The 25,145-nt window shown below is 39.7% G+C and overlaps 5 protein-coding genes across 5 annotated transcripts; 3 read left to right on the forward strand and 2 right to left on the reverse strand.

Annotated features, from left to right (window-relative positions):
- Positions 1-159: 159 nt before the first annotated feature.
- On the forward strand, positions 160-1,027 carry LOC103926959 (oleosin Ara h 10.0102). Its single transcript, XM_009335844.3, has one exon. The coding sequence runs from the start codon at positions 337-339 to the stop codon at positions 868-870; it is 534 nt and encodes a 177-aa protein (XP_009334119.1). The 5' UTR covers positions 160-336; the 3' UTR covers positions 871-1,027.
- A 1,102-nt stretch (positions 1,028-2,129) lies between these two features.
- LOC103926958 (protein ANTHESIS POMOTING FACTOR 1) lies at positions 2,130-5,695 on the reverse strand. The gene is made up of 10 exons (XM_009335843.3): positions 5,539-5,695; positions 5,164-5,264; positions 4,395-4,504; positions 4,241-4,307; positions 3,901-4,000; positions 3,680-3,796; positions 3,458-3,595; positions 3,286-3,367; positions 3,157-3,206; positions 2,130-2,462 (listed from the first exon to the last, which is right to left on the reverse strand). The coding sequence occupies exons 1-10, from the start codon at positions 5,611-5,613 to the stop codon at positions 2,286-2,288; spliced, it is 1,017 nt and encodes a 338-aa protein (XP_009334118.1). The 5' UTR covers positions 5,614-5,695; the 3' UTR covers positions 2,130-2,285.
- A 214-nt stretch (positions 5,696-5,909) lies between these two features.
- On the forward strand, positions 5,910-16,137 carry LOC103926957 (protein RST1). Its single transcript, XM_009335842.3, has 25 exons — positions 5,910-6,317; positions 6,581-6,862; positions 6,991-7,074; positions 7,215-7,491; positions 7,842-8,092; positions 8,305-8,482; positions 8,622-8,809; positions 8,931-9,031; positions 9,116-9,191; positions 9,270-9,407; positions 9,495-9,576; positions 9,792-9,864; positions 10,178-10,346; positions 10,531-10,661; positions 10,761-10,852; positions 11,217-11,308; positions 11,394-11,609; positions 11,709-11,786; positions 11,893-12,075; positions 12,283-13,179; positions 13,277-13,573; positions 13,726-14,382; positions 14,692-14,842; positions 15,003-15,121; positions 15,277-16,137. Exons 1-25 carry the CDS (start codon positions 5,925-5,927, stop codon positions 15,640-15,642), a joined length of 5,571 nt encoding a protein of 1,856 aa, XP_009334117.2. The 5' UTR covers positions 5,910-5,924; the 3' UTR covers positions 15,643-16,137.
- A 492-nt stretch (positions 16,138-16,629) lies between these two features.
- LOC103926956 (pentatricopeptide repeat-containing protein At5g40400) lies at positions 16,630-18,686 on the forward strand. Its single transcript, XM_009335841.3, has one exon. It carries the CDS (start codon positions 16,696-16,698, stop codon positions 18,619-18,621), a length of 1,926 nt encoding a protein of 641 aa, XP_009334116.2. The 5' UTR covers positions 16,630-16,695; the 3' UTR covers positions 18,622-18,686.
- Positions 18,687-19,282: 596 nt separating this feature from the next.
- LOC103926955 (zinc finger CCCH domain-containing protein 41) lies at positions 19,283-25,034 on the reverse strand. The gene is given in 6 exon segments (XM_048577848.1): positions 19,283-19,999; positions 20,002-20,110; positions 20,825-21,172; positions 21,465-22,667; positions 23,255-24,108; positions 24,729-25,034. Coding segments are annotated over 5 exon segments (2,817 nt in total). The 5' UTR covers positions 24,059-24,108; positions 24,729-25,034; the 3' UTR covers positions 19,283-19,646.
- Between the last annotated feature and the right edge of the window lie 111 nt (positions 25,035-25,145).

A 25,145-nucleotide genomic window follows, 5' to 3' on the forward strand; every position in this document is an offset into this window, starting at 1 on the left:
TTACCAAATCGTATTCTCGAAACATCGAAAAATTCATATACGCAGAATGTGGCAACAAATATTCCTACAGAAAGTCACCTCAACGTTTCGAATTAATTTTTTTTGTTTCTTTCAGTAAATATATATTTTTGGTTTTTCTAATTTCCCAAAAGTTGCACTGAAACTTGTTCCACATGCAAAGCCCCAACTCACCCTCACACCTTACGTGTCACCGCCTCCTCCTCCTATAAAACCACCACATCGCCACCTCCTCTTCCTCCATCTCTATCCTTCCACAACAATTCTCCAAGCTCGATCTCTCACTCTTAAACTCTCCCTCTCAAACTATCTTCATCAATGGCAGACCGTCCTCAGCCACACCATATCCAAGTTCGCCCCACCCAGCCGCGCTACGGCGAGCACGAGTACGGTGAACATGGTGGCCGCTTTGGCGGCATAAAGGGGCAACAACAAAGCGATGGCCCCTCGACCGGGCAAGTTCTTGCAGTGATAACCGGCCTTCCAGTCGGTGGAACCCTACTGGGGCTTGCTGGTCTCACTTTCATAGGGACCATCATTGGTGCTCTCGTTGCCACCCCGCTCTTCATCATCTTCAGCCCGGTTCTTGTCCCTGCTCTCTTCGTCATCGGGCTTGCTGTCACCGGATTTCTGACCTCCGGGGCTTTCGGGCTGACCGGGCTGTCGTCGCTGTCGTGGATCGCCAACTACCTCAGGAGGTCATCGGTGGTGCCTGAGACCCTGGACGAGGCGAAGAGGCGCGCGGCGGAAATGGGGGAGTACGTGGGGCAGAAGACCAAGGAGGTTGGCCAGGACATCCAGAGTAAGTCCCACGAAACAAAGAGGCAAACCGGGCATACTGAAAGTCGTTGAAGGGAAGGGAATGGAAGATTTGAAGAGGTTTTCGACAGTTTGTATACGAAAATGGAAGGGGAAATAATGTTGTAAAACCTCTATGTGGTTTTTTTCTGTAGTTTGATGTACGTAGCTGGGTACCTGTAGACTGGCAGTTCTTGCTTTTGTGTGCAAAGTCTCTCTGTCTCTCTGTCTCTCTCTGATTTCCGGCACTCATCTATCACAACAACGGATCAACCGATTTCCGTGCTAAAAGAATTTCACACTATATAAATGAAGAGAATCAGTAACTCCTCTAAAATCACAATTAAATGGCTACTCTAAGTCAACAAGTTTTCGTTATGCGACGGTCGGGAACATCTCTTTGCAAAGAGGTGGTTTAAAGGTGGTTTTTATGACACGAATTCGTGACCTTACGCTCACAAAGGAACAACAAATTCGTGATCTTACGGTCACAAAGAAATAACAGAAACTACTCTATTTCGAGGAGCAACAGTAAGGTCTTTCTACTCTCTTTCGAGGAGCAAAAGGAAGGTCGCAAAGAAGGGAATCCTCTTCCTATCATTTTCATGTAATCTTTCTCATTAAACAATTCGGACAAGTTTGATTCAATGATTAAAATTATTATAACTTTTAAAGTGGGTCTGTGTTTTTAGATCAAATTTCAAAGATCTGGATGGGATCCTTTTCACCTAATATTTCTCATCAAACAATCCAGACGAATTTGATCCAACGATTAAAATTATTATAATTTTTAAAATGAATTCGTGTTTTTAACCGTTGGATTAAATTTCAAAGGTCTGAATTATTTGATGAAGAGGATTAGGTGGAAGGGATCCGAAGAGAATCCCTTTCGGCAAAGAAGCAACAGAAACTACTCTCTTTCGGGGAACATGTACGTGGTCGCTTGGGTTGTTTTGAAGACTCGAATTTGTCTAAGCAATATAAACAACTCTTTTCGGTCTTTTCGGTCACAAAAGTGACCTTTACTTTCACGTGGTCGCTTGGGTTGTTTTGAAGACTCGAATTTGTCTAAGCAATATAAACAACTCTTTTCGGTCTTTTCGGTCACAAAAGTGACCTTTACTTTCACGACCTGAATCCATGACTTTTCACAAAAAGCAACATAAACCCGTGACTTTTTAATCACAAGAAGCAACGTAAACGACTCTATTCGGTCACAAGAACAATCTTTTTGTTGGACCCGTGACTTTTCAATCATAAGGAGCAATATAAACGACTATTCGGTGGCAAGAGCAACCTTTTGTTGCGCTAGGTGGAACCACAATTAAGAAGTTTTATTGGTAATGTACTAACGTCACATAAAGTTTAAACTCATTACAACATGCTAGACTGTACTCTTATCCTACAAAACAATACAAAATTTGAGAATTTATCGGATCGGCCCCGGTGATATGGCAAACCAAAGGGTTTCACTGGGAAGGATGCTCGGGATCGGCAGCACCAGCTTCGGTCTCCATGTGAGTAGGCTCGTTTGCTTCATTAGGTATCCAAAACGTGAGAACGCTTGATGCGGCGGCAAACATGGCTCTGCGAGGAGCCCACTTCAAGCATGACGGAACTCCGATGTGACTGTCCCAGCATGCCACCTATGGAGAAATACCAATTGATAAGAGTCAATATTCGATAACTTTATCTCACAATCTATTCGATTTAAACTTACTCCTCTCATATGGTTTCATCACGTATGGGGTTTTTGAGAAATTCAAGCAGCTAAAATACTGGCGGCCTTCGGGATAAATCGCGAAATGCTATGTAATTTGAAGGTTCGTTTGGAACTTGGAAGTGCTTTTAAAATGACTAAAATTGCTTTTAGAGAAAATGTTTTTGGGTTCCACAGGCACTTAAAGTGCTTCCTGCAAATAGGAGTTATGTGCTTTTTGTAGAAAGCACTTCAAGTGCTTGTCCATCACTTTCATTTCTGCTAAAGATTAGTTCTATAAAAATTTACACAAAAAGCGCTTTTAGCCATTTTAAAAGCTAAGTTCCAAAGGAGTTCGAGATAATTGCGAAATGCTATGCAAGTCGATAACAACTAAAAGGGCTGAAAGGGTAGTAGTAGTACTGGTGATATTAGGACTCACTCAGATAAGCAATTGAAATGCTTAATGCTTTTAGTCTAACACCCCATAATTCTTTAGAGAAGAGAGGTGTGGGAGAGAGGCAGGGGGAAGCAATAGGGACGGTCTGACGGTCATATTCTATAAAACAGATAAGCTAACAGTTCTCGTGAACTAGCATCTAAAACCTTCACCGTGAGCAAATTTATAAACAAATTGATACCTCGTTTCGGTTGTTGATGCTCCAGGCGTGCAAATTTCCATCTCCAGAGCCTATGACATGGAGTGAAAAGTTAACAATCGGGAATGGATAAGATGCCACATTGTAACCATCAGCGGAAAAATACTATACCTGACACCACATACTGGCCATCTGGGGTAAAAGTTGCCTCGATAATTACATTTGGAGAGGGTTCCACACTGTACCCACAACGCTGCACAGGGTAAAGTTTCGAACCGTTATGCATATCATTATCATAACACGCCTATGGGAAGTATAAGACTATCTAAATACAAAAGTGCACCTTCTCCCCTCCATATGCATCAAGAACATAGATATTGTTGTTTGTGGTTGTCAATAACATTGATTTGCCATCGTTGCTAAATTTGATATCACAAACTTCAGCAGTATCTCCACCAACTAAAAAGGTGTCAAATGGACCCTAATTAGGAAAATTTTAGTTAAATTCATGATATGAAAAGTCATAATGGTGGCAATAGAAATTCAGTATTTCATAGGTTATAACCTTGTCATAGGAGCGTGAGTCAAACAATTTAATCGCACCCCCTTCCATTGCCACGGCAAAAACAAGACCTTGCTGATCATAGGCAACTGTAGGTCTACCACGCATATGTAAAATTCCCTACAAGCATGAATTGCAAAGTTGTCTTAGAACTGCATCTCAAGTTATCTAGAGTACTTTTCCAAATTTAGCCTACATGTAATGTATTGAAACCAAAAACCTACCTGGCAGGCATTTACACGGAGATCCCATATTCTGACGGTGTGGTCCAATGAACCAGACATGAAGCTATCATTCACCGGAGACATACAGAGGGAGACAATCCTACAGAAGCAATTAATATCATATGTAATGTAATGTAATGTATTTCCAAATTTACTTTTTGATGTCTCCTTTTGAATCGGTCATCTTCTGCAGTGATATTCAGTAAAACGTACGGATCCTACTGCCTTAAATAGACAATTAAAGACAAATAAGCACTTCTATATGACAAACAGACGACAAGTATTCCAAATTAAACCTTATGCTTATTGTTAAAGTACTAAAGGTTCAAAAGATCCAAACCTCTCTTTATGTCCTTTGAAATAGCGAAGGCATCGATTATCATACATCGACAGATACCGCAGCGATTCTGGTAGAGAAACAGATGGAATCATTAAGAAAGTAATGCCACAGAAATTAGGAGTTAAATAATGAATGAAAAGTTATAAAAAGTGACCTCCGGTGGTATCCAGATTGTGTTTTGAAGAGCATATAACAGAACTTGGGTGATGGGTAAAGCATATACGATCTGCACCATGTTTCTTATGAAATGTAGTCTTTATCAACCTGAAGTTCATGTTTAAAACTTAAATTTCAGATACAGGAAACAATTCGAAAGTAGACAAGCACTTAATTACTGGTTAATTGTCAGGGGGACACGTGAGCCCGAATAAGCAGAAAACATGCTCAATTGTTTAAGATCCCGATGAAGTCTCGCAACAACAAAACATGGCATAGAACAAGCTTAGATACCACATATCGTTGATAACAGCAATATAGTACAGCAAAGCAATTAACCAGTCATGCAGTCCAACATTCAACTCCAAACAAACGAATACCTAAATCTTCAATTAACAACAATAGGATCCAATTTAACAACATAAAACCGTCTTGAGCAAATATTCCAACTTACAACAAAAGCATCAATAGCTCAAATAAAGGCACACTGTATACTATGCAAACTTCATCCCATGCTAAGGAGACTCTCAAAAGTCAGACTCTCCATGGACCCTCTACCACCTCACAATTTAATGTCAATTCCCGTGCCAACTTTATAGAATATTGTGCCAAATCTATGAGGCGGCAGGGAGTCCATGGAGAGTCTCCTTAGCATTTATACACACACACACACACACACACACATATATGTATATATATGTACGTATTTGTACATCTATAATCGATTTCTTGCGACATAAACATCTATCTGGTAAGAGTTAACTCACTTAGCAGTTGCAATGTCATAGAGTCGAACAGAATCATCCTCGCTAGCAGTAACTAGTAAATCGTCCTTTCGATGAAAATCAAGCGAATTTATCTTCCCACCCTGAAAATCGATACACACTTTCTGTCAAAACCTATACTTTTAGATTTTACCGAAAAAAAAAAAAAAATTGAATTTAATAAAAAAAAAAAAAAAAAAAAAAACATGATTTCTTCAACGTTTTCCTCTAATTAAAGATTAATCACAACATTACACCCTAATCTAAACCAAATCAGCAACTCCAAGTAATTTTTCTGGTTATGCAGAAAATTCAAGATTATGATAACTGATCGAAGAACGAATTAAGCATGTAAAAAGGAGGGAAAGTGGAGCTTACGAAGTCCGAGAAAACGGCGCCAATGGCCATGCTGCGCACCGTTTCGTCGTCGAGCTCTGTCATCGACGTCTTCATCCTTGCGATTGCAGGCTATGGAGTCTCACTTGAGCCACTAAATTTACCAAGGGAAGACAGAAGGGAGAGAGTTCGTTTGCACGTTGTCGGGTTTATAAACGGGTCAGGATATTTCAAACCCGAATCTTTATGTGGACCTGGACGTTATAAATGAGCCCTAATTTTTTGGGTTAAGTGAGGGTGCATTGGGCTCAAGCTTCTGCGGGCCGAATCTCTTGCAGAGCAATGCGACGTCGTTTAACTTAAGGCCTTTCCTCCCTGAAACGCTTATTCCCCGCGCTCTCTCTCTTTCTCTCTCTCTCTCTCTCTCAATGGACTGGTACACTCCACTGCTGGAGAAGACGCGGGTACCCCAACCGTCACTCCAGAAATACGCCGTGATCTCAATCTTCTCGAAGCTCCGATCCGCCCCAAAATATGTGGACTCTGACTCCGAACCCGGAAGAGAAGCCATTTCGCAGTGCCTCCGCTCCACCTCCCCTGCCGTCGTGGACCAGTCGGTTCGCGAGCTATGCAGCCTCGTGACAGACTCCAAAATTGATATTTCCCGCGGGTTTCTTGAGCTCCAGTCCGCACTCGAAGGGTCCGCCCCGAAATTCGTCGACCTTTTCGTCAAAGGTTTGGGTTTTTTGGTTCGGTTAGGGTTTCAGAGGAGCAATGGCAAGCAGTCGTTTATTACAGCGGAGACTCATCCGTTTGTTAAGGTAAAAGGAAATCAATTGTTTTGGACCGTGTTTGTTTGAAAAGAAATGATTTTTCTTAGCTTTATACTTTGCGGAATGAATTTAGGAATCTAACGGTTTAGTGTAATTTGAATTCAATTCTGGTTTAATGGGAAAGTTGAGGCAACCAAACAGAGTCTTATTTTTTGAATGTTTTGATTGTCTTTATTTTTTTGAATTTTATAGAAATGCTGGTAAGTGGGTGATGGAGTTGGAATCTTGATGATGGTTTTAATGGTTGACAGGTTCTGTCCTGCCGATCAGATGCCGAGTCGGAACTTGTGCAGCAGGTTTTGCTGTTTGTGGCAAAGAATAAGCAGTTGGGAATGGTGGAAATATGTGACTTCTTAAGACCGTTTTTGAATTATTCAATCTTAAGGATACCTTTTTCAGAGACTTCGGCGTTGTTTGCAAGGCATCTAATATCGTCAACGGCCTCTCTTTGTTGCTCAATTCCTCTTGAGGCACTGCCTGTCTTGAAAATGCTGACAGACTGTGTCGTACTTGTTCCACACAATAATTCAGAAGTAGGTATACTCGCTACGTGTATTATGGTATATATTGGTTTCTTCTGCTTTTATTGGAGATTGGTGGAGGCGGTTGACTGTTTCCCCTTGGCTTGATGCTAATTAGGTTAATTCTTGAAAATTTTCAGGATTTTAGGAATTTCATATATTTTGTGGAATGTATGGTCGATGCATATACAGTGGTTCTGAGGAATTTGGCTGGAACTGGATCGGTATATTCTTAGCTTTTCCAATTGTGTGGTTTGATCATTCTTTTGTGTGTGTGTGTGTGTGTGTGTCTTGGTTGATCATTTCCTTTCTCTTTTCCTACATAGTTAAAGATTAACACCTTTTTTCCTGTTCTTGTTGGCAGCTGATCGCTGAGGCTCATTACTGTGGTTTGGAACTGCTTGAGAAAATTCTTTTAATTTCTTCAGCTGGCCACATGCACTCTGGTTTGATTGAGCCCGTAGTTGAAATGTCCAAGAACTTATTGATTGCCCAGAAAGATATTGGGTTGCCTTATGTGCCTAAATTATCATCAACTATGCTTACGCTGTTTATTATCCTCGTTCAGTCAGAGCTTGAGCATGAACAACTTTCTACATTGAAACTTCTTCACCTTCTCTTGAAGTGGAAGTATGGGGACGGTAAGCTTTAATTTTTTTTTCTTGAAACTTTGATAGTCTCTACGTTTTTGCAGTTTTTTATAGGTCTTGGTGTCTCTAAGAATCTATTAGGAATTGCTAGCCAGCTTATCTTACTATCTCTGTCATGTGGTACTGATTGAGCAAGAGCTGCATCGTTATATTTATGCTTTGCTTCTTAAATGACTTCACATTGACTAGTATCTCACTTTTATTTATATATTTATATGTTTTGTAATAAAAAAAGAATGAAATCAGTGTTCATTTTGGTTTGTTGTGTTCTTAATTGGATTCCATTCCCATATTCAATGTTTTCTACTTTTTGCTTATATGAATTTTACTCCCTCTTGTAGAAGATGTTGTTCACAGAACTTCATGTGCTCCGAGCGAGGAGCTTTTATTCATATTCCCTGTCATTAGCCTACTGTCCTCTCCTTCTAAATACATCAAAGGAACAGCAACAGATGTGCTTGTCGTGTTACAAAAGCTCTTAGTAACAGTTATGATAGCACCAAAGGATAAACCAGCAGAAGAAGCAGGATATCCATCTCTTAGCACACCTGGATCTATTGTTTTTAGAATCTTACAGCGTCTATGGTTTCAGGTGTATTTTCTTTTTCTCTCTCATTATTGGACTTCTTTTCTTTGTTGAAGTAAGGGGTTGTAAATTTCTTCCAAATCAAAGCATCCTTTAATATTTATCTTATGGTCTTCATAACCCCTTCTTAAAATAAGAAAGAAAATACTTTTTGTCCACATCATATGTAGAATGAAATTATTATTAAAGTTCTAACAGAAAACTGCAACTCTTTTCAGGATCCTGCACTGTCGAGTTTCTTCTTAAGTTTTGCTTCTAGTGGTAGAACTGATGGCAAAGAGATTTATGATGTATCAAGATCTTGGACATCTCAATTACAAGAGTACACTTTATGGATTGTTAACAGACGAAAGTCCTCCCTACCTCTCTCCCAGTCTCAAGAGAGATTCGTTACTGGTAAATACTTAGGGGGCACCTTCATTTCCCTGAATTTTATTTTGGAACTTGGGACCTCTTCCAACTTTGGTGCATTTGTCTTAATAATTACTTTCCATTTGCATCATATTCACATTTTCCCCACCATTTGTTCTTGTAGGAATGCCCTTGTTACTCTGTGCGGTTGCTGGTGTTTTAGTGATGCATCAGTTACTTGGGAGTACTGCTTTAGATTCGTTGACTGCCATTGCTACTATGGATCCTAAAGTGGGACCTCAACTTTTGCTGGCTATCCTATTCTACAATAACATATTCACTAGAAAAGATATAAGTCGCTATGGTATGTTGGTGAGTTTTCATTTCGTATCCTGGATTCCTTATGTCTTATTAGAATAGGCACACATGCTTTTCTATGTGGCTCTCTTTTTCTCAAATTTTCCGTAATTACTTTATTGAACTGGTGCTGCAGCCCAAACTTTTGACAATGCTTCCAGCACTTGCTTCACATTCTATGATGATTCCACTTGTTGTTCAGACTATCTTGCCAATGCTTCAGAAGGATGCTAAACCGTATGTACTATGTACCGTTCTGGAGAAGTTTTCTTATTTATTAATAATTTTAATTTTGTTTGAAATCCTTCATTTGATGTTCAGAACTTTGTATGCGACAGCCATTCGTTTACTTTGCCAGACTTGGGAGACCAATGACCGTGCCTTTGGGAGTTTGCAGGTGAGGTTTTACTTTTTTATTTCCCATTTTCTATCACTGAGTTGTTCTCATGTTTTGCATTTTCCTTCACAACATTAGGGAGTGTTGCTTCCAAAGGAGTTCGCTGAATTAAAGTCTGAGAGAGATAGAGATACATGCATCAGTATGGCCGCATCAATACGGGATGTTTGCAGAAAAAATCCTGATAGGGGTGTGGACCTCATCCTGTCTGTTTCGGTATGTTTCTCTAAATGCTTTTTTTTTTCTTCTCTCTCTCTATGCATTCAGTTCTAAGGTGTTTCCTGGTTGTCCTTGAATCTACAGGCTTGCATTGAGAACAAAGATCCTATAATTCAAGCTCTTGGTTTTCAAAGTCTTGCCCACCTTTGTGAAGCTGACGTAATTGGTAATTCTGTTGTCTGTTAACTTGTTTATTTCTGTTGCTGAACTAATAAATTTGACTGATCCCTGCAAATTTATTTTCCTGGGCAAGACCGATTTAAAAGTTCTCGTGGCAGTAAGATTCACAATTAAATTTCAGGGACTAGGAAGAGATATTAGCTAAAGTCCTGGGGCATTAGTGAAATTTACCCCATTTTAAACTATTTTTCTCTTGTTCAGATTTTTATACAGCTTGGGACATCATCGCAAAGCACATTCTGGATTACCATGCACACTTAGTTCTTGCTCATAGGTAAGCATACGTATAGAGTGCTACTTTAGATTGTGTGTCTGCTTGACAATAGCATGAAGTACCTCCTTGTTGCTAGATCTACCTTTTTGTCCCCGTAAGGTTAAGGCGAGATGTTGAGTTCAACTCCTAGAGGGAGTCCCTCATGTTTTTCAATCTAGATAAAAATGACTTGTACATACCTGAGTGTTGCTCATAGGTTATTGTTCTTTCAGTTCTGCTTTTTTATTTTTGCGGATACAAGGTTAAAGAGTCTTTCTATTATCTCTTGAAATGTAAATATACTTATAGCCCTTTAATTTCTGCTTGATGGCAGCGTTTGCCTTCTTCTAAGGTGGGGTGCAATGGATGCTGAAGCACATCCTGAAGTCTCAAAGAATGTCTTGCAAATCCTGTGGAGTGTTAGCTTGTCTGCTCACTCTGGTCTGGAGTCACAATGGGAAAAGGCAAGGGCCTCTTCCTTAGAGGCGTTAGCACAATATGAGGTAAGTTTTCTGAATGGATGCAATCTATATATTGACCTTGTCCCAGTTCTGATGACCAGGTTATCATAAATCTTGTGATTTTTTCACTTTGTTGGCAATTTATCTAATACCAGCATTTTTTTAAAATTTTATTTTTGGCATAGTCCTTACAGTTTTTTTTTTATGTTATGAAATGTCATCCTAGATATCACATATTGAACAAAACATTCAAGATTTCAAGAACAGGAGTATGGAGCTGCTTTTCTCTGAAGCAAATATTACTGTGCTCAAGGCCTTGGAAGAACTTCAAGTCAAGATCATAACTTACGAGCACCTGTAAGCAATACATTTTCTCTAATCCTACCATTATCCAAGTTCTTTGTTTAATCCATCACTTCCGTTTAAGTGCTGAGAATCTTTTTTTATATTCTTTAGTACAAGGCGAAGATTAGTTAAGGAGAAAAGAGTTTTAGGAAGTAAGATCGAGAAGCTACTGGATGTGTTTCCACAGGTGATCTTTTCTTCAGGTATCAAGAGATCGGTTTCTTATATGTGTTTTTGTAAAGAGAAGTTGGTGGACATATACAGGCAATTTGCACGCACGAGTCCTGGTTACTTTTTTTTTTTTTTTTTTTTTATTGTTCGGTAAAGAGAAGGTCAAATTTACTTTAATCCATAGTTTTTTTTGGATAAGTTTTGGATGGGAGGTTGTGTTAGAAGAAAATACAACATGATTACTTGTGTTCATTAAATCCATGTCATTAACTTATTTATTGTTGATTGTGATTTATCAAACTTAATTATTTTGATGTGCTCTTGTTATTTTTGACTTGCATAGCATATTTCAATCCTTATCTTTAGTCTGAGCATATGACATTACATTTGTTGCAGGAAAAAAAAGTGACGCTAGAGAGCTACCTGGTGCAGCCCTGCTATGTCTTTCCTTTACTCCTAAAGATGTAGACACCGTAGGGACATCAAGGGTAAGATATTATCGTCCATATACAATTATCACCCATATTCTTCTCTTTACTGTACTTCAAATCTCCATTATTAATGTGTGTACAGGGATTCCGAGATACACATGCTGGATATAAGGAGGCATTGGTGAAACTAGCTTCATCCATTCAGCTTTCAAGAAATATTTTTGTTGCCCTTATTTCACTGCAATCTTGGAAGTCCTTTGTGCGGCGTTGGTTGAGGGCAGACATCTCATCCTTTGATACTAAAGTCTCCTCTGTTGTCTTGGATAAAACTGCTAAAGCTGCTAGTGACATTCTGAAGGTTCACTGTCTTGTTTTGCTTTATGTTCACAGCATTTACCCCCTAGTTATTTGAGCCCGTGTTGAATTTTCTTTCTTTTTTGCTTTATCTAATGTTCAGAGTATGATAAAAGCAGCAGAAGAGGCTATTCCTAGATCTGCTGAAAACATTGCACTGGCTGTTGGGGCACTTTGTGCGGTAAGAGCAGGTCTCTTGTGCTTGAATTTTATAGTTATTATGCCTCTTTACTATGTCTCAATGCTTTGCTCGGCCTTAAGTTTTGCCTATGTTGGATGTTTGTTAGGTCTTGCCTCCATCTGCTCATACTGTTAAATCAGCTGCCTCAAAATTTCTGTTGAAGTGGTTGGTCCAGCCTGAACATGAACACCGCAGATGGTCTGCTGCAATATCTCTTGGATTGATCTCAAGTTGCCTACATGTAACTGATCATAAGCAAAAGTTTGAGAATATCACTGGACTTGTCGAGGTTTGTAAGTTCTGTTTGATGCTATTCTCGTTTCTGTCCTTTTGTATTTGATTTTTTTTTTTTTTTTTTAATTTGGTGTTGATCTCCCTGCCTATGAATTACCAGAGATCAGAAAAATAATCTTGATAGTTACCTTGATAAATAGGCATTGGAATAGTTTTGTGAGATTATCTGCATGTATTTTTTACCGTTAGTGCATGATTTCAGGTTATGTGTAGAAGCAATAGCACCCTCGTCAGAGGAGCTTGTGGGGTTGCCTTGGGTTTTTCTTGCCAAGATCTTATTACCAGGGTTGATGCTGCTGATAAATCTGACGTGGACAAAGAAACAGGCAAGATGTCAGAAACAGACTTGCTTGGTATGATAGTTAAGGCGTTGTCACTGATGATAGGTCAGCTCACTCAGTTACAATCTGATGTTTTGGAAAGTCTGTCTGAATATTTCCCACCTAGCACATTTGGTATAGATGTGAATGTAACTTCTGAACTGTCACATGAGAATTCTGATGACTTTCTCGAAGATATCTGGGGTGTTGCTGGGCTTGTTCTTGGTTTGGCGAGTTCTGTAGGTGCAATGTACAGGGCTGGGGCACATGATGCTGTTCTCAAGATAAAGGGCTTAATAGTTTCATGGATTCCACATATGAATACTCTGGTTCAAGGGTCTGGGTCTTGCTCTCGGGGTTCTGAGATAGTCTTATCAGTAGGGTCCTGTCTTGCACTTCCGATTGTAGTGGAGTTATGCCAAAGAGTTGAACTGATGGATGATAATGAAGTGCATCATTTAGTGAATGGCTATAAGAAGCTCATTTCTGAATTAGTGTCTGTCAAAAAATCTGGGACCTTCTATCAAAGCTTACTGATGTCATCTTGCGTAGGAGCCGGAAACCTCCTGGCCTGCGCACTAAACGGAGGGTTGCACTTTATTGAAGTTGAACATGTAAAAGGTCTACTGGAATTGTTCAAAAAATGCTATTCGAATCCTTATCCTCCTTTAGTCCATTTGGGTGGGATGCTTGGACTTGTTAATGCTATGGGAGCAGGTGCTGGGGTCCTGTTTGACATGCAGCCTCCAACCTCAGTGCAGACAGCTTATGACCACAAGGTATTTATATTTGTCTATTCTAAGAAAATGTATGCCTATTTTGTTGTTTGGTTTTTCTGATTCACGTGTATAAAATATTTTTGGTTGTGCTGAACAGGAATCTTGCTATCTCATGGGTCCTCTACTTTCAAGTCCTACTTGTGAGCAGTATTTGACATCGTTGATGCAGGATTTATTTCTTGTTGCACAGAGTTCTGATGACCATCAATTGCAACAATATGCTGCATGGGCAGTTTCGTTTCTTCGAAACCATTTGTTCTCCAAGAAAGTTGTCAATGTTGACAATAGTCTCAATACTGATGCAGGTGGTTCAAAATCTGTTTCCCAAAGTTTTGCAGATGACAGTTCAGTTTTGAAGCTTTCTTCATGGCTGATGCTTCTCACTTCTAGCGGGGTACATCTCTTGCTACTTGTTTTGTAATGGTGCACAAGTGTACTTTTTTCTTTCTTTTTCGGCCGATGAATACCTGAGACAAACTGAAATCAGGTATTTCATTGTTGATGCTAATATGGGTGTTTTCTGATATATTGAATTATTGTGTTCAGATAGGTAATGCTCCTCATGTTTGCACGGTAGCAACTGTGATAAGGTGCCTTTCACAAGCCCCTAGGCTGCCAACCTTGGATTGGGGTGCTATCATCAGACGCTGCATGAGATACGAGGCTCAGGTTGCTGAGTTGTTTCCAATAGACTTATCTCTTGAAAAGGGATCCCTTAGGGAGGAATGTGTAAAGTTCTCATTGGTTCATGCAAATAAGTTCGATCCACTTCTAAGTTTCCTTGATGAGCTGTCTGACTTGTCCAGATTCAGAACGCTTGAGTTAAAGCTGCAATCTTGTCTTCTCGATCATCTTGTAGATCTCATCAAAGTATTCTCAGGTTCCAGGCTTGAGAAAGTGTTTGATGATGTCTGTAGCTACTTCTCTTCGGTTACTTCATATCAATCATATGACACCAATGAGACAAGCTTATTACGGATTTCATGCTGGAAGGGTATCTATCGGTGTTTAGATGAGGCTTCTCTTGATTCTCTAGAGTACATATCCCACATAGAGAAGTGCATGGAGGTGCTCTTTTCCTTGATGCCTATGACGCAGTTGGCTGACACAGTAGGAGTAGGTGAGTGGCATTCTGTAGAGTGGTTGGAAACAGTCAGATGCTTTGGCAAGGCTCGGAAAAGTTGGTTGTTGAAGTTCCTGCAGGTATGCTTATAACCATATACTTCCTGAATCCTAATACATGTTATATGCAGTTCGGGAAGCAACTCTTATTATAGCTTGCTCTGCTTGAAGAATATGCTGATAATGAAAATGAGTTGCATCTTGCAACCTTCAGAAAATCCAATGATATTTTTTCTGTTGCTATTCAAGCTCAGTAGTTTAATCTAGAAAGTTATAGCGCTCTATCACTATGTTGGCTTCATTGTGTTGAAAGCCATTAAGATACGGAAGTTTTAATTGAACCTGCTTCCGCACACATGTTCAAGTCATTTAATTGCATTGACCTTACAGGTTACCCAGGAGGACTTGCAGCAAAGAGATGGACAGATTATCGAAGTTCTGAAAAAGATTCAAACCAAAGCTAAGCTCGTTAGAGTTGGCTCCATCCCACTGACTGAGCTGGGAAGGCTAAAGCCTTGGATATTGAACACTCAATCAAATGGTTAGGATTTTTTTAATTCTCCTTTCATTTTTGAAAACTGTAATATGATTAGTTTCTCTACGTAAGGGTTAATCAACATAAGAAAATGGATATAGTCTGAAAGGTTTACTCGAGCAATTTTGATATCCTTGACCTTGCTTTGAACTTAACATATATGCAGGTATATGGGATGTGCTCGTTGAAGTTGTAGCAGCTTTGCAACATGCAGATGGAAGTGTCAAAAGACAGTGGCTTGTTGATGCAGTTGAAATCAGCTGTGTATCGAGTTATCCATCCACGGTACGTGATGAGCTTTAATTCCCCTCGTTGATATTGAGAATTGCATTCACTCCCCTCCATTGAAGTTCATCTGGCTCTGATAATTAATAGCTATACGTGTTTGCTGTATCTAAATTTGTGGTCTCAATAAAAACTTGACTTTAATGCTTCGTTAGGCGCTACAATTTCTTGGGTTGCTGTCCGGTAGCTGGAGCAAATATATGCCGCTTCTGATTCTGGACCAACGTGCTGTGCTGAGTGATTTACCAGTTACTCTTTCCTCCCTTCTTTCAGACTCTAGTTGGGAAGGAGTTGTAGAACTCGCCATCCCTTCTCTTTTTGCGTCGACAGAACGCATTTACAATTGGGCTTCACATATCATGCGCGGTGAGGATATCCCGCCTGACATGCAAACTATTGACAAAAGTGAGAGTTCCATGGCTGTTTTCCTATCAAGAGTGATGCATGGTACCTGTGTATCTTTGAAGGATTACCTGCCTCTCGAGAAGCAACTGAAGCTTGCAAATATGGCGGTTGCTTGACATAAGATCGACCGATGCTGAGTCTGTTAACCGTTGTGTGCAAGTCAGAATGAGAGTTATCGGCATCTGATGTTTCTCTTTCTGAATCTCCGTCGGCATGCCTGTCATTTCCTTTATAGCAGAAGGGGGTGGAAAACTCCCTGATATCGACTATGGTGATCTGTGGCGACTGAAAGACTAATGTAATGGAATTTTGGAGTGTAATGTTGGAGAAAATTTTCAGCCTGCCGGAAACACGGTCTAATACTCAAAGTGTCGTAATATGATTGGTTGGAAATTTTTTTTTCAAATTTTCATCCAATTGTATTTATACACTTGTTGTAACGGATCATGTTTATGGCGCATCGAAAAATCTCTCATAATGTTGGCGGTTGCTTCCGAATGCCATACTGAAGCTCAGACTTCGTATGATATGTTGTTTTGATCAGATTATTTCAACATGTATACAAGTAATATTTTTTCTTCAAAATTATGGACTATAAAATAGTTGTATAATTGATATGTGTTAGGTCAATTAGTCAAGTTCATCCTTTTTACCTTAGCTCAAATCACCTTCTCCAAATTGGAAAAAAATAAAAAAATGTCACTTTACGAGAATTTTGAAATTAAATGAAAGTGTCCTTACCAAATAGTAAAAATACGGTGTCTTGCTAAAAAATGACGTTTGCAAGTTAACAAGGTTTTTCGTTTTGTGAGGGTTAAGAGAATGCCTATCGTAACGAGTAATTTTTTCACTGCATCAAAGCTCGACATAAAAGAATATACCCCGCTCATTTCTTATTTCTAAATAATCACATGACGAAAGTCCGTCAAATGATTATAAAAAGTCATAAATGCCCTTACTTATTCCGGTCTATAGGAGGGTAGAAAAGACTTTATCTATTTTTCTTTTTTGTCGAATTGACCCCAAGATCATTTATCTTTATTCGAAAATATTTTCCGAATGGTCCCAATATTTTGTTTATTTACACTTCCAGATGTCCAATTACAGAGTCACAGTCACAGATGCCTTTCTCTCTCGCGCGCTCCTGTCCATCCCTCTCGAGCTAGTAAATGAGTCGCGCTTCAACTCGTTCCGTAACTCGGACCTGGGTTTTACCGACGAACTCTCGCAGTCGCAGAAAACCATTTTCCTCCATTAATTTCTCACCAAAAATCTCAGCTTTCTCTTCTTCTTCTTCTTCTTCTTCGTCAGCACTGCAGACAATCCCAGACTCTCCCTCCAAATCAATCTCCAACCCACTTTACCATTTTCTCCCCCAAACCCAAAACCCTAACAACACAGTCGATCTCATCTGCTCCTCCCTCAAGCAAGGAAAACCCCATCTTGCCCTCCTCCAAAACGACATCAAAGGGCTTCTTCCCCACCTGGGTGCGCGGGAAATTTCGAGGGTTTTACTCAGGTTTCAATCCGATCACTCCTCGGCTATTGCTTTTTTCAACTGGGTCAAAAATGATTTGGGTCTCAGACCCTCCACCCAGAATTACTGCATTTTTGTTCATATTCTTGCGTGCTGTAAAAAGTTCCCGAAAGCCATGAATTTGTTGAGGGAGTTGATAGTGTTGTTGGGTAGAGATGTTTCACCAAAAGATGACATTTTTCGGAGTTTGGTTTCGTGCACCGAAGATTGCAACTGGGATCCGGTTGTTGTCGATATGCTCATCAAGGCTTATGTGAAAGCAGGTATGATCAGAGATGGTTTAAGCACTTTTAGAAAGATTGTAGATGTTGGTTTTGTTCCGAGTGTGGTTTCTTGTAATTGTCTTTTGAATGGGTTGGTGAAGTTGAATCGAATTGATCAGTGTTGGGATGTGTATGAGGAGATGGGAAGGATTGGGATACACCCAAATGTGTATACTTTTAATATTTTGATCAATGTTTTGTGTAAAGATGGAGATGTCGAGAAAGTGAATGCGTTTATGGAGAAGATTGAAGAAGAAGGATTTGATCCGGATATCGTGACGTATAACACGCTGATCAGTAGCTATTGTCGAAAAGGAAGGATGGAAGATGCATTTTATTTGTATAAGATCATGTATAGGAGAGGTGTGGTGCCGGATATGGTTTCGTACACTGCCTTGATGAATGGTCTTTGTAAGCAAGGGAAGGTAAGGGAGGCTCATAAGATTTTTCATCGGATGGTCGATAGAGGGTTGGATCAAGACGCTGTGACGTATAACACTCTTATTAGTGGTTATTGCCGTGAGGGGAAAATGCAAGAGTGCAGATTATTGTTGCACGAGATGATCAGAAAGGGAATTTGTCCAGATGATTTCACTTGTCGGGTAGTCGTAGAAGGATATGGCAAAGAAGGTAAACTGCTCTCTGCTCAGAATTTGGTCGTCGAGCTTCAAAAATTTCAGATATCGATTTCTCATGGTATTTACGATTATCTAATAGTTGCATTGTGTCGAGAAAATCATCCGTTTGCAGCTAAAAGTCTATTAGAAAGAAGTTCCCAGGATGGTTATCTTCCTGGTTTGGATACCTATAACAATCTAATCGAGTCTCTCTGCGAAAGCCGCCACGTTACAGAGGCATTGCTTTTGAAAGCCAAGATGGTATGTAAGAACATTAAACCCAATCTTAAGACATACAGAACTCTAATTTGCTGTCTCTGCCAAACAAACAGAACAGCTGAAGGTGAATCGCTAATGGAAGAGATGGTTGAATCCGGTTTGGCTCCTGATCTCGAAATATGCAGGGCGTTGATAAAGGGGTACTGCAACGAAAGAGATGTCGATAAAGCGGAAGCTTTGTTAGGATTCTTTGCCAAAGAATTTCAAGTTTTTGACAGTGAAAGTTACAATGCACTTGTCCAGGTTTTGTGTGAGGATGGTGATATGGCTAAGTTGCTGGAGTTGCAGGAGAGGATGATGAAACTAGGGTTTGCGCCGAACAGCCTTACGTTCAAGTATGTGATCCATGGATTGTGGAAAACTGCAACGCCGGATAAAGAAAAACTTTGTGTGTTATAAGTCACGATTTTTTATCGGTTTCTGCCAATTTCTTGAAAAACCATTGAAAATCCTGTTTCATGTCATTTCTGTTGCATCCTCAGCTTCTTAAAAGTTTTTTTTTTTTTTTTTCTTAACAAACGATATTATCTATACTAATGAGGAAGAGCTAAGCTTCTTAAAAGTTTATGTTAGCCATTTCAGAGATTTTCCGAACAGTCGGATATGACTTCCGAGCCAAGCTAGTATTTTGCCCTTTTTTTTTTTTTTTTTTTTTTCAAACTTAAAAATTCTTAAAAGTTACTTTTTGGGTCTCGATAAATTGGAAGACCGCTCTTAAAGGCTTACTAGTCAATTTTTATTTTTTCACAAAAATGACATGAAAAGTAAAAGTAATTATCGGAACGTCGGTCATGCCGTGACTTGCATCTTTCTTGGTGCTTTGGCCAAGCCAAAAAATGCCGAATGCGCGTCATGGCATGCCAAGCCTCGCTAGATGACATGTCGGCTACCTAAAAGTTCACGAAGATAATCGGCTAAAATTAAAATCAAAAGGAAAAATAGACAATTCCTAAAAGTTCCAGGGGAAATTGGCGAATACCTCTGTGTACGCATTCACAGGGCAGATATACAGAAACGCAATGGCATCGGACTCCAGTGAGAATTTAGTAAAAGAAGTGGATTTGGATCTATCAACTTACATAAAACAGAAAGGGAATAGAAACCCCAAGTAATTTTTCTATGTAACAATTTAAATGTTTCAACAGAAATTTTCAACTTTAATGCTTATTCTTGTTCCTACACTTATCTAAGAAGAAAGACGACCGACGCCGACGGACATGATACACCACTCAACTATCCTCAGGTGGATGTCAAAAATTAAGGCAATTCCCTTTTTACAGATCCCATGCGTGCAATAATAAACACTGGAAAAATAAAAATTTAAACAATTGCTAATTTAAATAAGGTTTTCCTGGAAGAATTAGAATTTCTCCGATTTAACGTTTACCTGACTGTACAAATCCGAAAATTAGCCCGCGTTTAGATTACAATGCATCGCCCTGAGATGACTCTTTGTCGCCTGATGTTGACCTTGGACTAGGCTCGGCATGTTCATCCGATTCCATGTCCTCAACACCACTTATTTGTTCAGAATGTTCCGGTCCATTTCCTGATGCAGCAGCTTCCTGGGAATCAATGCATGCTTCTTTATCTGCAGGCTGAGCATCAGCTAGTAATGGCCCCTTAGGAGTGGTAGATGGAGAGTTTTCTCTACCACTGCGGTCATTGCCGGTACTAGATGTCAGCCACATAAATTTCAGATCGTGTCCTTCCCAGCATTTACCATTGAGAAATGCCCTCTCTGCTGAGCGGCGTGTTGTGAAAGTTATACGAGCTGGCAATCTTTTGAATTTTCCAACTCACTATCACCTTCACGGGATTCCAGATCTTCTAATTCCGCATTAGAAAGATCACCATAGGGTGAAAAGTGTTCCTTCATAATAGCAACCTACAATGAACAAAACATCAGTTTACCTTTCGTTGGTACATACATAAAATATCTCAAGCCAGACCGATTCCAGACCATTTCATTATGATAAAACTGAAAATACGAAGGATATATGGAAAAAAAAACTTAAAAGGAGAAACAAAAAGAAGCCTATTTGCATGGCGTCGGCTACTTGAATGAAAGGAAAGAGTGAAAAGAATTTAAATTCCTAGTTGAAAGAAAAACTGCAGGCTCTCATTGTTACACGTTCCCATTTAGTTAATGAGGGTCTTTTTCACCTTTTGCGTGCAAAAATCTTTACTACGATAATCTTTTTTCATGAAAATACTCTTTCTTCTTTTAATAGACAAGTTAAACTAAGCAATGGCCAAAACCAAATGCGTAAGGTAAGGTCTTTCATGACTAGAATTTATGTTGTAGACTAGCATGTTTGCATTCGATAGAAATGATTTTGTGCATCTGCTAGAACTTTTACCTGATTTCTTTAGTAATGGGATCTAAAGTATTGCATGAATTCCTAATCAATGGTCCTAATGCCTCATCTCATGTCACTATCTTTCAATCTTACCATACTAACTAGAAAACAGACGCATTGCTTTATTGCTCATGATTATAATCTACATAATCTCGGACATCAAAGAGCAGAGTGTTTTCCTATTAGAAAAGTGCAACGATAAAATACAATTTCCAAATGAGAGAGAGAGGGAGACTTACATTTGCAAATCCAGCTGGTAAAGGAGGAAGAATTTTAAAACCAGTAGGACGGTTGTCTAATTTATATCTATTCAAAGGAGAAGGTAAACCCAGTGGTCCCAATGGACGGATAGTCTGCAGCTTCAAGCTAGGAGATTGCTGCAGCACCACAGGTGTACTGGGTTTTGGACTACAGGACACAATGCTCTCCCCTGATTTGTTCTTATCAGTCATTTCAGCATGCACTGCATCCGCAGGAGCAGGATTTGAGGAGCTTGGAGTCACAGCTTTACCAGCTTCGGTTGTTGTTCCCACTTTGGGTCTCTTAGCAGCTTGCTCTGTGTCTGTCTCACCCTTGGGTCCAGTAGCCTGCAAAAGGTCAAACCTTGATAATCACTGCTAATGAAAGAACATAGTTCTATAACTACCTCACTAATAAATTTGCCTCAACAACTTTATACACATCAATTTCAAACCCTTTTCAGGGTCCTCTTTGAAACCATTAAAACAGATTGTCTTGGCAAAGAAGAATAGTAATGCACATTAACATAGCACTATAAATTATAACATAAGAAAATTAGCAAGCCAAGATGTTATATGCCTCATACCAAACAACATTAGCAAGAAAATGAAACATTCAAGGCAAGGGCATTTGGTTTACTTGTTTCTCAAGCTTGTCCAACTGGCGACGAAAGTCATTCCTTTTCTGGGCCAGCATTTCCTGCTTCTTGCGAAGTTCCTCCTTCAACTGCTCTAAACTATCTAGCTTTTTCTGCAGAGGTGGGGCCTTGGGACCATTTGAGGTGATAGGCTTGGAGTTATCAATGGCAGGTAGAGAAGCATCAGATGCATGGACAATACTATCCTTTGGAGCAGCAGATTGAAGATTATCCTTGCTAATACTAGCACCAGATGAATGGGGTGGCACTGAACCAGTTGTTACACCATGGGGAGTTCCAGAAAAAATACTGGGAGTGCCTGTCCCCTCATCAGGAATCCTATCACGATTAGCCCACCACAACCTGATAAATCGGTTACCCATTACAGCATCAGGTGCCGTTAAAGCAGCTTCAGCCTCTTCCCTCCTTGAAAACTGGATAAAAGCTCGTTCACTATTTGATGGAATATAGATGTCAATGACCTCTCCAAATTTTTGAAAATGAGAAAGAAGAGCCTCCCTTTTGTTGTTTTTCTGAGGGATGCCATATACAAATAGAGTACGCAGTGCTTTTTGAGATGGCCTCCGAATGTTACGAGTGGAATCAAAAGGCGTCTTGGGTAATGAATCCATGGTGTTTGGGCCATCCTCTGCAATTATACGCTTTCCTTGACGCAGTGGCGTTTGAATGTTGACTAATGCCTCCTTACCTTCCTTTGTATCACTCTCAATATAATCTGAAGAATTTATTACAGGATCAATTTTCTCCTTCACATCTAATCTACTTTTTGAACTACCAATTCTACCCCACACGGACATGCTTGTACTCTGTGAACTGGAAGCTGTCCCAACGCTTCTAATTGGGAATTCATTATCAGCATCGTTCGACAAGGTTTCAGTTTCATCATTCCTGGGTGATTGCAGGCCTAGTAGGGCATTTGAGGTTTCGGGACAGTTATTATTCCACAGGGGTTGATCAGGGTCATACAAATCAGCACCATCTGCATAACCAGGACCAGAATATGAACCATTCAAGCCCAAGCCATCATCAGTGACAGCAGTCTTGCTCGTTTTTCCATATAAGCTTTTGCTATTCAGCAATGCAGTTGAGGATGCACTCACTGATGGTAGAGATCCAGGGCCTGTGGGTTTTCCCAGTAAGTGTGCATTCGGAATTGACACAGGGAGGTTGAACTGAGAAAGACTCTGTAATAGAAAGAAAATAGGACACAAATAAAAAACAGGCCAACAAGGAAATAAAGTTTAAAAATAATGAAACTCACATCCAAAAGAAATCCCAGCATTACTAAATGCATGAATGAGTTCAAGTCAAGCGATTCATTTGTGTTGTGAAAATAATACGACACCAAAAAAAAAAAAAAAGCTCATCTAGTCACAACCTATAGATTTAAGGCCAAAATATGGCATGCACATGCGAATGCTTCTACACTATATAATTAAACAGTCAGGCATAATGACTGGAAAGACGGTTGACGGTGCATACTGAAATATAATGCAGAGCTGCATCATCTCTCCCTCTAAGTACTTGCATGAAACATTCAAGTTGTCGCCAAGTTGTTAAATAAAACATTATAATTTGCCAAGAAAAAAGTGCTACATTAAGGTGAATTTTTCACATAAAACACCTGAACCCAGGGGATGTGGAGTAATCCTCAGTCAAGAGGCTTTGCCACAAAAACAAAAAAAAAGATCCCTACTTTTCAAGACATTGTGCAGTGTCAAATATGCTACTGATGTTCAAGTAACAGGAAAGATGTACAAGATAAATGTACCTGGACATCTTCAATAACAATCCGATTCACACCATGCTCCATTGGGCACATATCTCCTCTAAGACAAAATCCACGCTCCTCAAAGTCTCTACATCTTGGGAGAGGAATCCCCATGTTTAATGAAGAATGGATTGGTGGTCGGAGTGTTCCTTGCAAGCCAATGGAATGTAGTGTATCCATGGAACCATTTGGTATTCCTGGAATCAATCCAAATGCATTCCAGGATCCACTTTGTGCACTGGAAACATTTGGCAATCCACGCCCGGGAAAAAGACTCGGACGAATGGAGCCCTGCTGAACCATTTGAGAAGCAAAATCTGAGTTGAACCTAGGACCACGTTGGCTCCATGATCCAAAGTCCCTTCCTCTTCCCCTACCAGGACCAAGGTCTCCAGGAAATGCTTGGTTTGCCCGGATTCTTTGATTTAAATCAAAAGGTGCTCGAGGCAGTGATGTTGACCCCGGGCGTCTTTTATCAAACTTTACAGAAAAGTCAGTGGAATTTTGATTTCTCCATGGTGTACTCGCTTGAGAGTCATTATCCCTAAAAGAGTTCCCATTTACAAAAGGTTTGTTTCGGTTTCTGAATGGCCTTGTTATAACTTGATCAAGAGTATCTGTCTCCAAAGACTGAGAGCGAGTGTCTCGTCTACGATGCTTGTGGTTTCGATCGTCATCATCATCATCACTTAATTCCTTCTCCTCAGGATCACTAATGCAATCAGAAGGAGAAAGGCACCCCGGTTTTGGAGATGAAACTTTTAACTCCATTGATCCCTCAAAATCAATAGAAAGTTGGCTCATGCCACCAATAGTTCCAGTTTCCAAGTGCAGAAACCAAATCACTTGTTTGCCTACAAATATTCCAGCGAAAAAGCCTATAATTACTTTCCAAGAAAGACAAAAAGAAAAATGAAAATAATCAGAACGGACAATCATCTCCATTTAAGAGAAAATACGATTGAGACACAAAAAAACATTTGAGGTGCCCACACACCGAAATCCTTTCACCATTACCGTATCAACTTAATACACATAGTGCAATCAACATACACGCGCCAACGCAAATTTATAAGCTACTTAACCGCCACCCTGAAATAATTGAACTTTTCTATACAAGAATTGCATTCAATTTCAGTACTTCATCTTCACTAATTATCTAAAAAAGAACAATGATCGTCGAACCACTTAAATCAACATTCTAATGAAATGCTTGATGCCCAAAGCAATGATTAATATACCGAAAACCCAAATAATAATCACCAACCAATACCTAAATACAATTTTATAGATATTGGTAGGTGCTACCAAATTAAACTCCTAAAACCCATAGGCTTTCATGATTACATAAAAAACGATAAGTAATCCAATACAATCAACAGAATTAAACCTTACGAATTTGATTAGGCGATCATAATTTTAGGTTTAGAACGAACAGCAAAATAAAATCAAACAATTAAGCATAAAATCTTACAGATTGTTCCACAAGAATCGAGCAACAAATGCCTCCTGAAGCTTCACGCATAGGGATTGGTTCAGCTACGACACGCAGCGCGAAGCAATCCGCCGAGGGCATGGATGCAAATTTACGGAAGATACATAGCTGCAGAGGGAAGGGGGTGAGGGGCAAGGATCGTAAAAAAGTGGTAATCGAGGGGGGTTTATCCAAGTGGGAGAGAGAGAGAGAGAGAGGGGTTTTGCGACTGTGACTTGTTTGGGGGTTTGGAGAGCTTGTGCGGAGCAAAACAGGATTTCTGAGAGAGACGACGCTGTGCCAAAATTTGGAATACATGAAATAGTGTGGGGACGAAAAATAGAGCTGCAAAATTGCAATTTTCTACTATATCTTTTGTAAAATTATGAAAGTGTCTCAAAAGATTTTATTTTTTAC

Source organism: the organism of the source record quoted next, unplaced genomic scaffold, assembly GCF_019419815.1.
Source record: "Pyrus x bretschneideri cultivar Hongxiangsu unplaced genomic scaffold, Pyrus_bretschneideri_v1 Contig12, whole genome shotgun sequence".
In the NCBI taxonomy this organism is placed as follows: domain Eukaryota; kingdom Viridiplantae; phylum Streptophyta; class Magnoliopsida; order Rosales; family Rosaceae; genus Pyrus; species Pyrus x bretschneideri.